Here is a 14171-nt window from a genome sequence, read left to right on the forward strand (position 1 = left end):
GCAGTCCTTCCTCGAATAGCATCCCGTGGTCGAGGAAGCCAAAACCCTCCTGGCGACACCATCTTCGCAGCCAGGCATTCACCTCCACCATGCATCTGTCTCTGCCCGGGCCCCTACCTTCGACAGGAAGAATTGAAGAGAATACCACCTGCGCTCCAAACTCCTTAACCCGTACTCCCAGAGCCCTGTAGTCACTCTTGATCTGCTCAGTATCACACCTCACAGTATCATTTGTGCCCACATGGATGAGTAGCATGGGGTAGTAGTCAGAAGGCCGGATAATCCTCGACAATGCCTCTGTAACATCTCGGATATGGACCCCTGGCAGGCAGCATACCTCCCGGGATGAACGGTCAGGGCGACAGATGGGTGTCTCCGTCCCCTCAGCAGAGAGTCTCCAACCACCACTACCCTACGTTTCTTATTATCAGTGGTGGCAGCAGACCTCCCAGCCTTAGGGGTACGAGGCTTCCCCTCCTTAACTGTTGGGGGTGATTCCTTCTCTCCTGTATCAAGAAGAGCATAATGGTTATCTATTACCACAGCAGGAGGGTTCGCAGCAGGGGTGGAGCACTGCCTGCTGCCAGAAGTAACCAGCTGCCAGTGTCCACCCTGAGCCATCTCCTCCTCCACTGGTGTGTCAGTAGTCCTGTGAACTGGGACAGCTACGTCAGCTGTCTCCACATGGATACTGTCCAGGAATTGCTCATGGATACGGATGTTCCTCAGCCTAGCTACCTCCTCCTGTAGCTCTCCCACCTGCTGCCTGAGAGATTCCACCAGTAGGCATCTTTCACCTACGAAGAGTTAAAAGGGAATCTCACAAACCTGGGTGACTGGGCAACAAAAATGACAGATGAAATTCACTGTTGATAAATGCAAAGTAATGCACACTGGAAAACATAATCCCAACTATACATATAAAATGATGGGGTCTAAATTAGCTGTTACCACTCAAGAAAGATCTTGGAGTCATTGTGGATAGTTCTCTGAAAACATCCACTCAATGTGCAGCGGCAGTCAAAAAAGCGAACAGAATGTTGGGAATCATTAGGAAAGGGATAGATATAAGACAGAAAATATCATATTGCCTCTATAGAAATCCACAGTACACCCACGTATTGAATAACGTTTGCATTTCTGGTCACCCCATTTCAATTAAAGGTATATTGGAATTGGAAAAGGTTCAGAAAAGGGCAACAAAAATGATTAGGGGTATGGAGTCTTCTGTATGAGGAGAGATTAATAAGACTGGGACTTTTCAGCTTGGAAAAGAGATGACTAAGGGGGGCGGGGGGGATATGATAGAGGTCTGTGACTGGTATGGCAAAAATAAATAAGTGTTATTTACTACTTCTCACAACACAAGAACTAGGGGTCACCAAATGAAATTAATAGGCAGCAGTTTAAAGCAAACAAAAGGAAGTGTTTCTTCACACAATGTACAGTCAACTGTGGAACTCTTTGCCAGAGGATGTTGTGATGGTCAAGACTATAACAGGGTTCAAAAAAGAAATAGATAAGGTCATAGAGGATAGGCCCATCAATGGCTGTTAGCCAATGTGGCAGGGATGCAAAACCATGCTCTGAAGTGTCCCTAGCCTCTATTTGCCAGAAGCTAGGAATGGGCGACAAGGGATGGATCACTTGATGATTCCCTGTTCTGTTCATTCCCTTTGAAGCACTGGCATTGGCCACAGTTGGAAGACAGGATACTGGGCTAGAAGGACCATTGGTCTGGCGCAGTATGGCTGTTCTTATGTTAAGGGCTGTTGTAAAGAGGACAGTGATCAATTGTTCTCCATGTCCACTGAAGGTAGGACAAGAAGTAAACAGCTTAATCTGTAACAAGGGAGATTTCAGTTTGGTACAGGGGAACCCCATTTTATCCAATCTACTTGGGGCCAGGGCCAGATCAGATAATAAAAAATTTGGATAATCAGGCGAATGTGCGGGGCTTGTGCTGTCAAGCCCACGTGGAGGGGCTTGGTTCACTTAATACAGAAAGATGGTTAAATGGGGTTCTACTGTATTAGGAAAAACTTTCTAACTGTAAAGGTAGTTAAGCTCTGGAACAGGCTTCCAAAGGAGGTGGATTCTCTGTAATGTCTTTAAACCATGATTTGAGGACTTCAGTAACTCAGACAGAAGTGAAGGATCTATTACAGGAGTGGGAGGGTGGCATTCTGTGGCCTGTGATGTGCAGGAGGTCAGATTACATGATCATGATAGTTCCTTCTGACCTTTGAGTCTGAGTTGTGGAATCTCCATCACTGGAGGTTTCTAAGAATAGGTTGGCCAAACACCTGTCAGGGATGTTCTAGGCTTATTTGGTTCTGCCTCAGTGCAGGGGATATAACTTCATGACTTCTCAAGGTCCCTTCCAGTCCTGCATTTCTATGATTTCATGGTCTGTCCTTCATGGTAAAGATTCTCTTAGGTGCTTCTTCTGGCTCTGCTGGCTGAAAAGTCAAGCATACTCGTGGGTATGACACATTTACACAGTGTTTCCAGCATGTTGTCAGTTACTGCGGGGAATTGAGTATTTATGTCACCTACTGACATGGCTGTGAGTGCCTTCTCTGCAATTACTACTTACGTGAGCAAGAGTGGTCCACTCCTCCATAGGCGCCGACTTCTTCTGGCACCAGTGGGTGCTCGACAATCCCAGCCCTGCCCCAACTCCACCCCTTCCCGACCCCCTCCCACCCCCATTCCACCTTCTTCCCCAAAGTCCCCACCTCAACTCCTCCCCCTCCCGCCTCCATTCCAACCCTGTTGTCTCCTCCTCCCTGCCCCATTCTACTCCTTCCCCAAATCCCTACCCCAGCCCCGCCTCCTCCCCTGAGTGCGTCACGTTCCTGCTCCTCCCGCCTCCCTCGCAGCGCTTACTACAGCTGTTTGACGGTGGCAAGCGCTGGAAGGGAAGGAGGAGCAGAGACGTGATGTGCTGGGAGGTGAGGGCGGTGGGGCGGGGAGCTGCTGGTGGGTGCAGAGCACCCACTCATTTTCCCCCGTGGGTGCTCCAGCCCCGGAGCACCCACGGAGTCAGCGCCTATGTGCTCCTCTTCTCTTGCACTCAATCCTTGACATCAGTGCTGGTTGTGCTTTTCACAGTGCCTGTGTCATGACTGTTTTCTCTGTCTCTGCAGGCAGAGTGTCACAATTACATTCGCATTCTGGAGTTTGCTGATGAGAACCACCTCTTCACCTGCGGGACCTTTGCTTTTGATCCACAGTGCGGCTTCATTGTAAGGGCCTAGTGCCTGTTGGGGGAGGAAATAAACGGGGGGGTAGTGAATGGGCGAGGAGAAGAGTCCAGTGCTGCCTGCTTGGGGAAATGGGCAGAGGCCAAGAAGAATGAACCTAAAGCTAATGAGAGGCTTTTTTGTGGCTTCATCACCCTAGTTCGAGCCCTCGGAGGCCGTAAGAAATTCACCCTCAGCCTCGTGGTGAGCTATGGAAGTAGTATCCCCATTGTGCAGAAGGGGAAGTGAGTTGCCCAAGGTCATGCCAGGAGTCTGTGTCAGAACCAGGGTTCGAACCCTCCTGAGGCCCCAGGCAGTGTTTTAACCACAGGACATTCCCTCCATATATTAAATTTCCAGTCCTGAGTGGGGTCGTAGTGAGGCAGGAACCCAGGGAAGGATTGGGGCCTCCAGTGAGTGGTTAACGGTCTTTGTAACGAAGCACCGCAGCAAAAAATAAATGTTCTCTTGGCTGTAATAACAAGTTAAACAAGAGAGGGGACAAGTCCTGGGGCTTCCACCATTGAGAGTTCACACAATCTAGCTTAACATCAGCCTGTCCCACCCCAGACAGTCCCTAGGGGAATCGTGTCTGTAAGCCTCTCCCCAAACCCAAATGAGGTGGCTGAACTTTCTCTGCTTTTATTGCAGAAAGTGGCCAATTTCAGCAGCGTGGAGCGGCAGGAAAGTGGCCGAGGAAAATGCCCCTTTGAGCCTACACAACAGTCAGCAGCTGTAATGGTCGGTATGTTTGTTGTAGTGTCAGTGGCATTTTGATTTGGTCTGGAACTCGGTGCAGGGAGCAAGACTGTGGCTCTGGAAGGAAGAAACATGTTGGGGGCAGCAGCAGCAAGCGAACAAGCTTCCCTCAGCATCCAAGTGTAAAGGGAGTTCAGTCCTTGGCCTCCTATGCAGACACTGCTTGCAGGGCCAGTTAGTTACAGTAGCAATGTGGACACCTGTCTATTAGAAACTGGACAGAAGCACCAGCCCTTCGTTCCCCAGAGTCACTACATGGGGGCAATGGCTTCCTGGGATTACTATCTCTCTCTCAATGGAACTTGTGACCTATGTGTAAAACCCCATAATCCGTATCCTGACCCGGAGCTGGAGAGGGATACAAATTACACTGTGCACATCACAGAGCGGCATCTGCTGGTGCCCACTCCAGGAGCTGGTGTGGGCTGTATGAGGTCTGCACCACCTTGAACCATTTAGTGTTTGAAAGTTAACACTTTTTAAATACGCTGACCTGAGCATCCAGGACTGAGGCTACCAAGGCCCAGGGTGCCCCCACGACCTAGAATCTCCCAAACCTGGTCCTCATTTTCTTGCCTGTGCTTGAGCCATGGGTACCCAGGCAGAGTGCAGTGACTGACTTGGTTAGGAAGATTCCCTTCCATCTCCAGCTGGAGAAGGGTGCCACGTGACTGGGTTAGCACTGAGGCCACAGGTGGTTACCACTAGCATTCTAAACCAGCTGCTGAACCTGGGGGAAAAATGAGGGAAAATCCAGCATCTCCTTGCCATCCAGATGCTACACTAAAGCCCGATTTGCCACATTTTCCTACTAGGTTCAGGCACAGCTCTGCATTACAGCCTGGCCATGGTGTACTCCCTTCCCCTCCCCCATCTCTTTCCCTGCATTTCACATTGGTCCCTTGTGTCTTTCACACCTGTCACATCTTGGACCTTCCTCTAGATGGTGTCCTGTATGCTGCCACTGTCAGCAACTTCCTGGGGACACAGCCCATCATATCCAGAGCAACAGGAAACCTTGAGGAGCGCATCCGGACAGAGATCTCAGTGACCTGGCTGAATGGTGAGTGACCAATGAAAATCAGAATCATAGAATATCAGGGTTGGAAGGGACCTCAGGAGGTCATCTAGTCCAACCCTGATATTCTAAGATTCTATGAACCCCCTGCTCAAAGCAGGACCAATTCCCAATTAAATCATCCCAGCCAGGGCTTTGTCAAGCCTGACCTTAAAAACCTCTAAGAAAGGAGATTCCACCACCTCCCTGGGTAACCCATTCCAGTGTTTCACCACCCTCCTAGTGAAATAGTGTTTCCTAATGTCCAACCTAAACCTCCCCCTCTGCAACTTGAGACCATTGCTCCTTGTTCTGTCATCTGCTACCACTGAGAACAGTCTAGTTCCATCCTCTTTGGAACCCCCCTTCAGGTAGTTGAAAGCAGCTATCAAATCCCCCCTCACTCTTCTCTTCCGTAGACTAAATAACCCCAGTTTCCTCAGCATCTCCTTGTAAGCCATGTGCCTGAGCCATCTGATAATTTTTGTTGCCCTCCACTGGACTCTCTTCAATTTGTCCACATCCTTTCTGCAGTGAGGGGGCCCAAAACTGGACACAGTCTCCAGATGAGACCTCACCAGTGTCGAATAGAGGGGGATGATCACATCCCTCGATCTGCTGGCAATGCCCCTACTTATACAGCTGAAAATGCTGTTAGCCTTTTTTGGCAACAAGGGCACACTGTTGACTCATATCCAGCTTCTCGTCCACTGTAACCCCTAGGTCCTTTTCTGCAGAACTGCTGCCTAACCATTTGGTCCCTAGTCTGTAGCAGTGCATGGGATTCTTCTGTCCTAAGTGCAGGACTCTGTACTTGTCCTTTTTGAACCTCATCAGGTTTCTTTTGGCCCAATCCCCTAATTTGTCTAAGTCCCTCTGTGTCCTATCCCTACCCTCCAGCGTATCTACCACTCCTCCCAGTTTAGTGTCATCTGCAAACTTGCTGAGGGTGCAATCCATGCCATCCTCCTGATCATTAATAAAGATATTGAACAAAATCGGCCTCAGGACCGACCCTTGGGGCACTCCACTTGATACTGGCTGCCAACTAGATATGGAGCCACTGATCACTACCTGTTGAGCCTGACCATCTAGCCAGCTTTCTATCTACCTTATGGTCCTTTCATCCAGCCCATACTTCTTTAACTTGCTGGCAAGAATACTGTAGGAGACAGTATCAAAAGCTTTGCTAAAGTCAAGGAATAACCCATCCACTGCTTTCCCCTCATCCACAGAGCCAGTTATCTCCTCATAGAAGGCAGTTAGGTTAGTCAGTCATGACTTGTCTTTGGTGAATCCATGCTTACTGTTCCTGATCACTTTCCTCTCCTCTAAGTGCTTCCGAATTGATTCCTGTGGGACCTGCTCCATGATTTTTCCAGGGACTGAGATGAGGCTGACTGACTTGTAGTTCTCTGGATCCTCCTCCTTCCCTTTTTTAAAGATGGGCACTACATTAGCCTTTTTCAAGTCATCCGGGACCTCCCCCAGTCGCCATGAGTTTTCAAAGATAACGGCCAATGGCTCTGCAGTCACATCCGCCAACTCCTTTAGCACCCTCAGATGCAGTGCATCCGGCCCCATGGATTGTGCTCGTCCAGCTTTTCTAAATAGTCCCGAACACTTCTTTCTCCACAGAGGGCTGGTTACCTCCTCCCCATGCTGTGCTGCCCAGTGCAGCAGTCTGGGAGCTGACCTTGTTTATGAAGACAGAGGCAAAAAAAATCACTGAGTAAATTCGCTTTTTCCACATCCTCTATCACTAGGTTGCCTCTCTCATTCAGTAAGGGGCCCACACTTTCCTTGACTTTCTTCTTGTTGCTAACATACCTGAAGAAACCCTTCTTGTTACTTTTAACATCCCTTGCTATCTGAAACTCCAAGTGTGATTTGGCCTTCCTGATTTCACTCCTGCATGCCTGAGCAATATTTTTATACTCCTCCCTGGTCATTTGTCCAGTCTTCCACTTGTTCTTTTTTGTATTTTAAGATCAGCAAGGATTTCACTGTTAAACCAAGCTGGTTGCCTGCCATATTTGCTATTCTTTTTACACATCAGAATAGTTTGTTTCTGGAACCTCAATAAGGCTTCTTTAGAATGCAGCCAGCTCTCCTTGATTCCTTTCCCCCTCGCTTTATTCTCCCAGGGGATCCTGCCCATCAGTTCCCTGAGGGAGTCAGTCTGCTTTTCTGAAGTCCAGGATCCAAAATGCTGCACTTGCTAAGTGTCTAAGGGATCTGGGGACAGAGAAAGAGAAGGGGGGAGATGGATGTTTCTGAGGGCGACCAGGGTGGGTGTCTTAGAGATCATCAATGGCTGATGATACACAGAGAAGATGCCAAGTGAATCCTGCCTCCTCTTGGCCCCTGAGAGTGTCCAGGGCAGGTAGGGATGATATCAATATACTGGCCCTTTGCCCAGGAACAGTGGTAGTCACCTGTGGGGGAGAGAGGGGGCAGGAAGGATCTGCCTTGTTCAGCATTTGAACCTCCGATAGTTCATTTCCTGTTGTGATTGTCTCTCACCTGTATCCATAGACCCAGCCTTTGTGGGCTCCACTTTCCTGAGAGGGGGCGAGAGTGGAGAGGACGACAAAATCTATTTCTTCTTCACGGAGACAGCTAGAGAGTATGACTTCTATGAACAAGTGAAGGTCCCACGCGTGGCCAGAGTCTGCAAGGTACAATCCCCAGGGCTCCACAGTCCAGAAGGGAGGGGATGACCTCACAGGCACCTGGCAGCTCCTGTGCAAGGTGAAAGCTGCCTGCCAGTCCAGGGTGTCTGCCACTCTCAGGAGGTGATAAAAAATAATTATCCTTATCTGGCCAGGACACCAGTGTGACGGTCTGGATCACAGAAACCCCTTGGGAACTGCCAACTGATGTGCTGAGACTGCCCCTGAGCCTGTTTCCCCTGGCAACTTAAGACGTCATTGCCCTGCCTGGTTTGAGCCAGACATGCTAGCCTGCTGCAAACCCAGACCCAGGTCTGAACCTCATCCCCTAACAGCTGCAGGCTTAACTGAAAACAGCTTAAGAAATGTTCCTGTCTCCAACACTCAGATACCCGCTCTGTCCTAAACAGATAGCTAAGGGTTAATGTTCTTTTACCTGTAAAGGGTTAACACAGGGAACCTGAAACACCTGACCAGAGGACCAATCAGGAAACAAGACTTTTTCAAATCTGGGTGGAGGGAAGTTTTGGGTGTGAGTTCTTTGTTCTTTGTCTTGTGTCTGTGCCCTCTCGGCTCTAAGAGTGATTTTTCTATCTCCTGGCTTTCTAATCTTCTGTTTCCAAGTTGTAAGTACAAGGATAGTAAGACAATAGGTTTATATTGTTTTCTTTTGTATTTACATGTGTGTAGTTGCTGGAATGTTTTAAATTGTATTCTTTTTGGATAAGGCTGTTTGTTCATTTTTCTTTTAAGCAATTGACCCTGTATATTGTCAACTTGATACAGAGCCTATTTTTAATGTCCTTTTTTCTTTCTTTTTATATAAAGCTTTCTTTTTAAGACCTGTTGGAGTTTTTCTTTAGTGGGGACTCCAGGGAATTGAGTCTGCAGCTCACCAGGGAATTGGTGGGAGGAAGAAGTCAAGGGGAAAATCTGTTTGTGTTAGATTTACTAAGCCTGACTTTGCATACCCTCTGGGTGAGGGGGAGAGATTAGATCTCTCGGTACTTATGTTTCCAGGACTGGAAGCAGGGAATCTCCTAGGGTCGTCCAGGGAGGGGAGCCTGGGAGGAAGTAACAAGGAAACAAGGGGAGGGAGTTATTTCCCTTTGTTGTAAGACTCAAGGCATCTGAGTCTTGGGGTCCCCCAGGGAAGGTTTTGGGGAGACCACAGTGAGCTAGGCACTGTATAATTCCTAGCTGGTGGCAGCCGTACCAGGTCCAAGCAGGTAACTAAGCTTGGAGGTTTTCATGCTAACACCCATATTTTGGACGCTAAGGTCCAGATCTGGGAAAAAATGTTATGACACGCTCCCACGCTTATGCAGGGTAAACTCATAAATTGTTCTCCCTGTATAGCACTGATAGAGAGATATGCACAGCTGTTTACCCCTCCTCCGCCCCCCCCCCCCGGCATTAATACATACTCTGGGTTAATTAATAAGTAAAAAGTGATTTTATTAAATACAAAAAGTAGGATTCAAGTGGTTCCAAGTAATGACAGACAGAACAAAGTAAATTACCAGACAAGATAAAATAAAACATGCAAGTCAATGCTTAATACACTAAGAATGTGATTAGAGATGAAATCTCACCCTCAGAGATGTTCCAGTAAGCTTCCTTTACAGACCAGCCTCCTTTTAGTCTGGGTCCAGCAGTCACTCCCACCCCTGTGGTTACTGTCCTTTGTTCCAGTCTCTTTTAGGTAACCTTTGGGTGTGGAGAGGCTACCTCTTGAGCCAGATGAAGACAAAATGGAGGGGTTTTCAGGGGCTTAAATAGACTTTCTCTTGTGGGTGGTCCCCCTCCTCCAGAATTCAGCTCCAAGATGGAGTTTTGGAGTCACATGGGCAAGTCACAGGTCCATGCATGACTGAGTTCCTTACCAGCCAAGCCACATTCCTGGGAAAGCTCAGGTGTGGATTGTCGTCTCCAACTTCATTGTTGGTTTAAGTGTTTCTTGATTAGGCGCTTACTGAGAATAGTCTTTTCTCACGTACCTGACCAAATGCTTCACTGAGGCTACTTAAAATTAAACAAGTACATAGCCAATATTCATAACTTTTAATACAAAATGATACATGCATACAAATAGGATGAATATATTTAAGAACAAATCGTGTCAAACTAATCTGATAGCATTCTTTGATAGGATAACGAGCCTTGTGGATAAGGGAGAAGCGGTGGATGTGATATACCTAGACTTTAGTAAGGCATTTGATACGGTCTCGCATGATATTCTTATAGATAAACTAGGAAAGTACAATTTAGATGGGGCTACTATAAGGTGGGTGCATAACTGGCTGGATAACTGTACTCACAGAGTAGTTATTAATGGCTCCCAATCCTGCTGGAAAGGTCTAACAAGTGGGGTTCCGCAGGGGTCTGTTTTGGGACCGGCTCTGTTCAATATCTTCATCAACGATTTAGATGTTGGCATAGAAAGTACGCTTATTAAGTTTGCGGACGATACCAAACTGGGAGGGATTGCAACTGCTTTGGAGGACAGGGTCAAAATTCAAAATGATCTGGACAAATTGGAGAAATGGTCTGAGGTAAACAGGATGAAGTTCAATAAAGATAAATGCAAAGTGCTCCACTTAGGAAGGAACAATCAGTTTCACACATACAGAATGGGAAGAGACTGTCTAGGAAGGAGTATGGCAGAAAGAGATCTAGGGATCATAGTGGACCACAAGCTTAATATGAGTCAACAGTGTGATACTGTTGCAAAAAAAGCAAACGTGATTCTGGGATGCATTAACAGGTGTGTTGTAAACAAGACACGAGAAGTCATTCTTCCGCTTTACTCTGCACTGGTTAGGCCTCAACTGAAGTATTGTGTCCAGTTCTGGGCACCGCATTTCAAGAAAGATGTGGAAAAATTGGAGAGGGTCCAGAGAAGAGCAACAAGAATGATTAAAGGTCTTGAGAACATGACCTATGAAGGAAGGCTGAAGGAATTGGGTTTGTTTAGTTTGGAAAAGAGAAGACTGAGAGGGGACATGATTCAGTTTTCAGGTATCTAAAAGGGTGTCATCAGGAGGAGGGAGAAAACTTGTTCACTTTAGCCTCCAATGCTAGAACAAGAAGCAATGGGCTTAAACTGCAGCAAGGGAGATTTAGGTTGGACATTAGGAAAAAGTTCCTAACTGTCAGGGTAGTTAAACACTGGCATAGATTGCCTAGGGAAGTTGTGGAATCTCCATCTCTGGAGATATTTAAGAGTAGATTAGATAAATGTCTTTTAGGGATGGTCTAGACAGTATTTGGTCCTGCCATGAGGGCAGGGGACTGGACTCGATGACCTCTCGAGGTCCCTTCCAGTCCTAGAGTCTATGAGTCTATGAGTAGATCATAACCTTTACAGAGATATGTTACATGGCATATGTAGCATAAAACGTATTCCAGTTATGTCATATATACATTCATAAGCATAAGCATATTCCCATAAAGCATTATGGGGTGCACCGTCACAACCAGAACTGGAAACCTGGTTCTGCCAGAAGAACCTATGGGATATGCAGTGATGGTACATGGCCAGGCCCTCACTTGTGCTCACTGTCAGGAGCACAATATGTCCTGCCACCGCTTGGGGGCAAGGATGTCACTGTGGACTTGGAGCCCCTCTGCTCTCTTTGCCAAAGAACATCTTCCATCCCTGATCAGAGTCTGTCACTAAACTGAGCTCTGCTATATCTCCAGATTCTGTCCACTCCTCTCCATCCACGCAGCTGAACTCCGGTCCTGGCCTTGGCCATCCACACCTCCACCATAGCAAATTCCTTTTCTCTGGCCTCCCTAACACACATCTACCTCTCGTCTCTGTCCAAACCTCCACTGCAAAAATAACCTATCTCACTGCCCCCACAGAGTGTGTTCAGCTCCTGGTAAGCCTTGTGGGTTCCCTTTGAACTCCTGGTTCTCCTTCCTGCCTCTCAGCCTCATCTTCTCTTACTTCTCCATGATCTCCGTCCTCAGCTCATGCTGCTTGCCTAGACATTCCTGCCTGTACTTCCTCTGCACTGCCTCTCATGCAGTCTTCTCCTCTCCATCATATGGGCCGCCATCCATATACTGCTTGTCTGTGTCTCCTACAAGCATCTCTGTGCTTTCCTCCATGGCTCCTTTTCCCTCCACGCGCTAGTCCATAAAGACTGTCTTGTCCTCCTCCATGACCCTTTCCTAGCCCCACATCTGCTGTGACATCAATAGTAAATAGCCATCTTGAAGGGCTATGCAGGGTCTTCCAATGTCATTAAAGTTGATTGCTTGCTGAATACCTTTTAAAAACTAATCTGTAATGGTGTCTTTCTGCTGTGTTACCCCAATATGCCCTCCCCCACTTCCTTAGCTGCTTATATCCACCTGTTCCTGCTTGTCTTAGGTTGTGAACTCTTTGAGACAGTGCCTCTCTCATTCTGTCTATGCAGCATCCAACACAACGTGGTTGTGATGTGTGATTCAGCTCTTATTTATTATCATTATTTATATTATCATAGTGCCTAGGAGCCCCAGTCATGGACCAAGAGCCCATTGTGCTAGGTGCAAAATACAGACCCAAAAGGCTGTCACTGCCTCAAAGAGCTTACAATGTAAGTACAAGACGAGATGACAGATGGATACAGACGGAGTACAAGGAAACAATGAGACAGTATTGGTCATCACAAAAGACAGTGGTATCAGTGAACCAGCAGCCTAAACCTTGTCAAATTTTTGTTGGCTTCACAGCAATTTTAAGTTGGTATTTGAAGGAGAACAGTGAGTTAGTTTTGCAGATGTTTGTGCAGGGCCACCCAGAGGATTCAGGGGGCCGGGGCAAAGTGGGGGAGCTGCAGCGCTTGTACTTACCTAGCGGCAGTCCGGGTCTTCAGTGGCATTTTGGCAGCAGGGAGCCCTTCAGTCACTCCACATCTTCGGCAGCACTGAAGGTCCCCCCACCGCTGAAATGCCACTGAAAAACCGGAGCGACTGAAGGGGCCCCCGCCGCCAAAGACCCGGACTGCTTCTGGGCTAGGGCTCACAAGGCCTCTGCGGGGCCCAGGGTCTGGGGCAAATTGCCCCACTTTTCCCCCTGCCCCTCCCCAGGCAGCCCTGTATTTGTGAGGAGCACCTTCCACGCTCAAGAGGCAGCATGGGAAAAAGCACGGAAGGTGCTTGTTTGAAAATTTACGAGTGAGTGGTGCAGGATGGCATCATGGGCTGATCGGAGGCTGGAGTCAACCTGTCAATACTAAAGGCTCTGTAGGCTCTACAATAATATACAAATAAAGAACACAGGTTTCCATACTGACTACTGATCACATCCATGTTTAATAAAAATGCTTCATTTGTTATCTGCATCTACTGCAAACCTTCCAGTGTGCCCCTGCAGAATCTAAGTCCAGCTTGCTGTGCAGCGCTGGGTGGGGCTTTACCTTCGTTATCGTTGTAAATGCCATGATCAGTTAGTCTGCCTGTCTGTGTATTGCAAAGCTCAGTGCTCATCTGTTAGAGGGACAAGGTGAGTGAGGTAATATGTTTTTTTGGACCAGCTTCTGTTGGTGAGAGAGACAAGCTTTTGAGTCACACCTAGCTCTGCTTCAGGTCTGGGAAAGGTACTTACCGCATCACAGCTAAATGCAAGGTGCAACAGATTGTTTAGTATAAGTTAGCATGTATTATAAGGGACCATTCAAGGTAGAGTGGTCTGTTGACACAAAATGGGAGGGTGGGGGTTAGTGAGTTACAGATTATTGTAATAACCCATAAATCCAGTGTCTCTGTCCAGTACATAATTTTTAGTGTCTAGCAAAATAGTGAATTTAAGCTCCCAGACTTGTCTATTTTGAAAGTGTTGTGCGGGTTTCCTTTGAAGATGAAGACTAAGAGGTCAGATACAGAGTGATCACTTTGTGAAAAGTTTTCATCCACCGGTGACAGGGTGTTTTTGTCTTTTATTGTTTGTCTGTATGAATTATCTCTAATATCCCAGGACCGACACAGCTACAGCTACACATGCTCATCTATTGTCTAACATGCTATGTTAGCTGTAACACAGACCATGCCTGGTTTGGGTAGCTTGTGATATCTGACAAGCTTGCAATCAAGATCATTCATCAGTAATTTAACACCGCCTCTGGTGGTTATGTATTATGCCAATTGAAGCTTTCTTTCTGTTATCTTGGCCTGTTGAGAGTGGTTTACAATAGGAACAGCCATACTGAGTCAGACTAATGGTCCATCTAGCTTTCTTGTCTTCCAACAGTGGCCAGTGCCAGGAGCTTCAGAGCGAATGAGCAGAGTAGTGCTATTGAGTGATCCATCCCCCGTCATCCACTCCCACTATCTGGCAGGCAGAAGCTAGCGACACCCAGAGCACGAGGTTGCATCCATGACCATCTGGGCTAATAGCCATTGCTGGACCTGTCCTCCATGAACTTCTCATTCTTT

General features: G+C 47.4%; 1 protein-coding gene across 1 annotated transcript in view; it reads left to right on the forward strand.

The window, feature by feature from the left end:
* The window catches only part of SEMA4F (ssemaphorin 4F), a 208169-nt gene that overhangs the window by 127570 nt on the left and 66428 nt on the right, over nt 1-14171 (forward strand). The window contains exons 4-7 of the mRNA XM_050946080.1: nt 3157-3251; nt 3900-3993; nt 4951-5070; nt 7603-7745. Of these exons, the coding sequence (XP_050802037.1) occupies nt 3157-3251; nt 3900-3993; nt 4951-5070; nt 7603-7745 (452 nt within the window). The remainder of the gene's footprint in view (nt 1-3156; nt 3252-3899; nt 3994-4950; nt 5071-7602; nt 7746-14171) is intronic.

The sequence above is a fragment of the Gopherus flavomarginatus genome, chromosome 3 (assembly GCF_025201925.1).
Source record: "Gopherus flavomarginatus isolate rGopFla2 chromosome 3, rGopFla2.mat.asm, whole genome shotgun sequence".
Classification (NCBI taxonomy): Eukaryota; Metazoa; Chordata; order Testudines; family Testudinidae; genus Gopherus; species Gopherus flavomarginatus.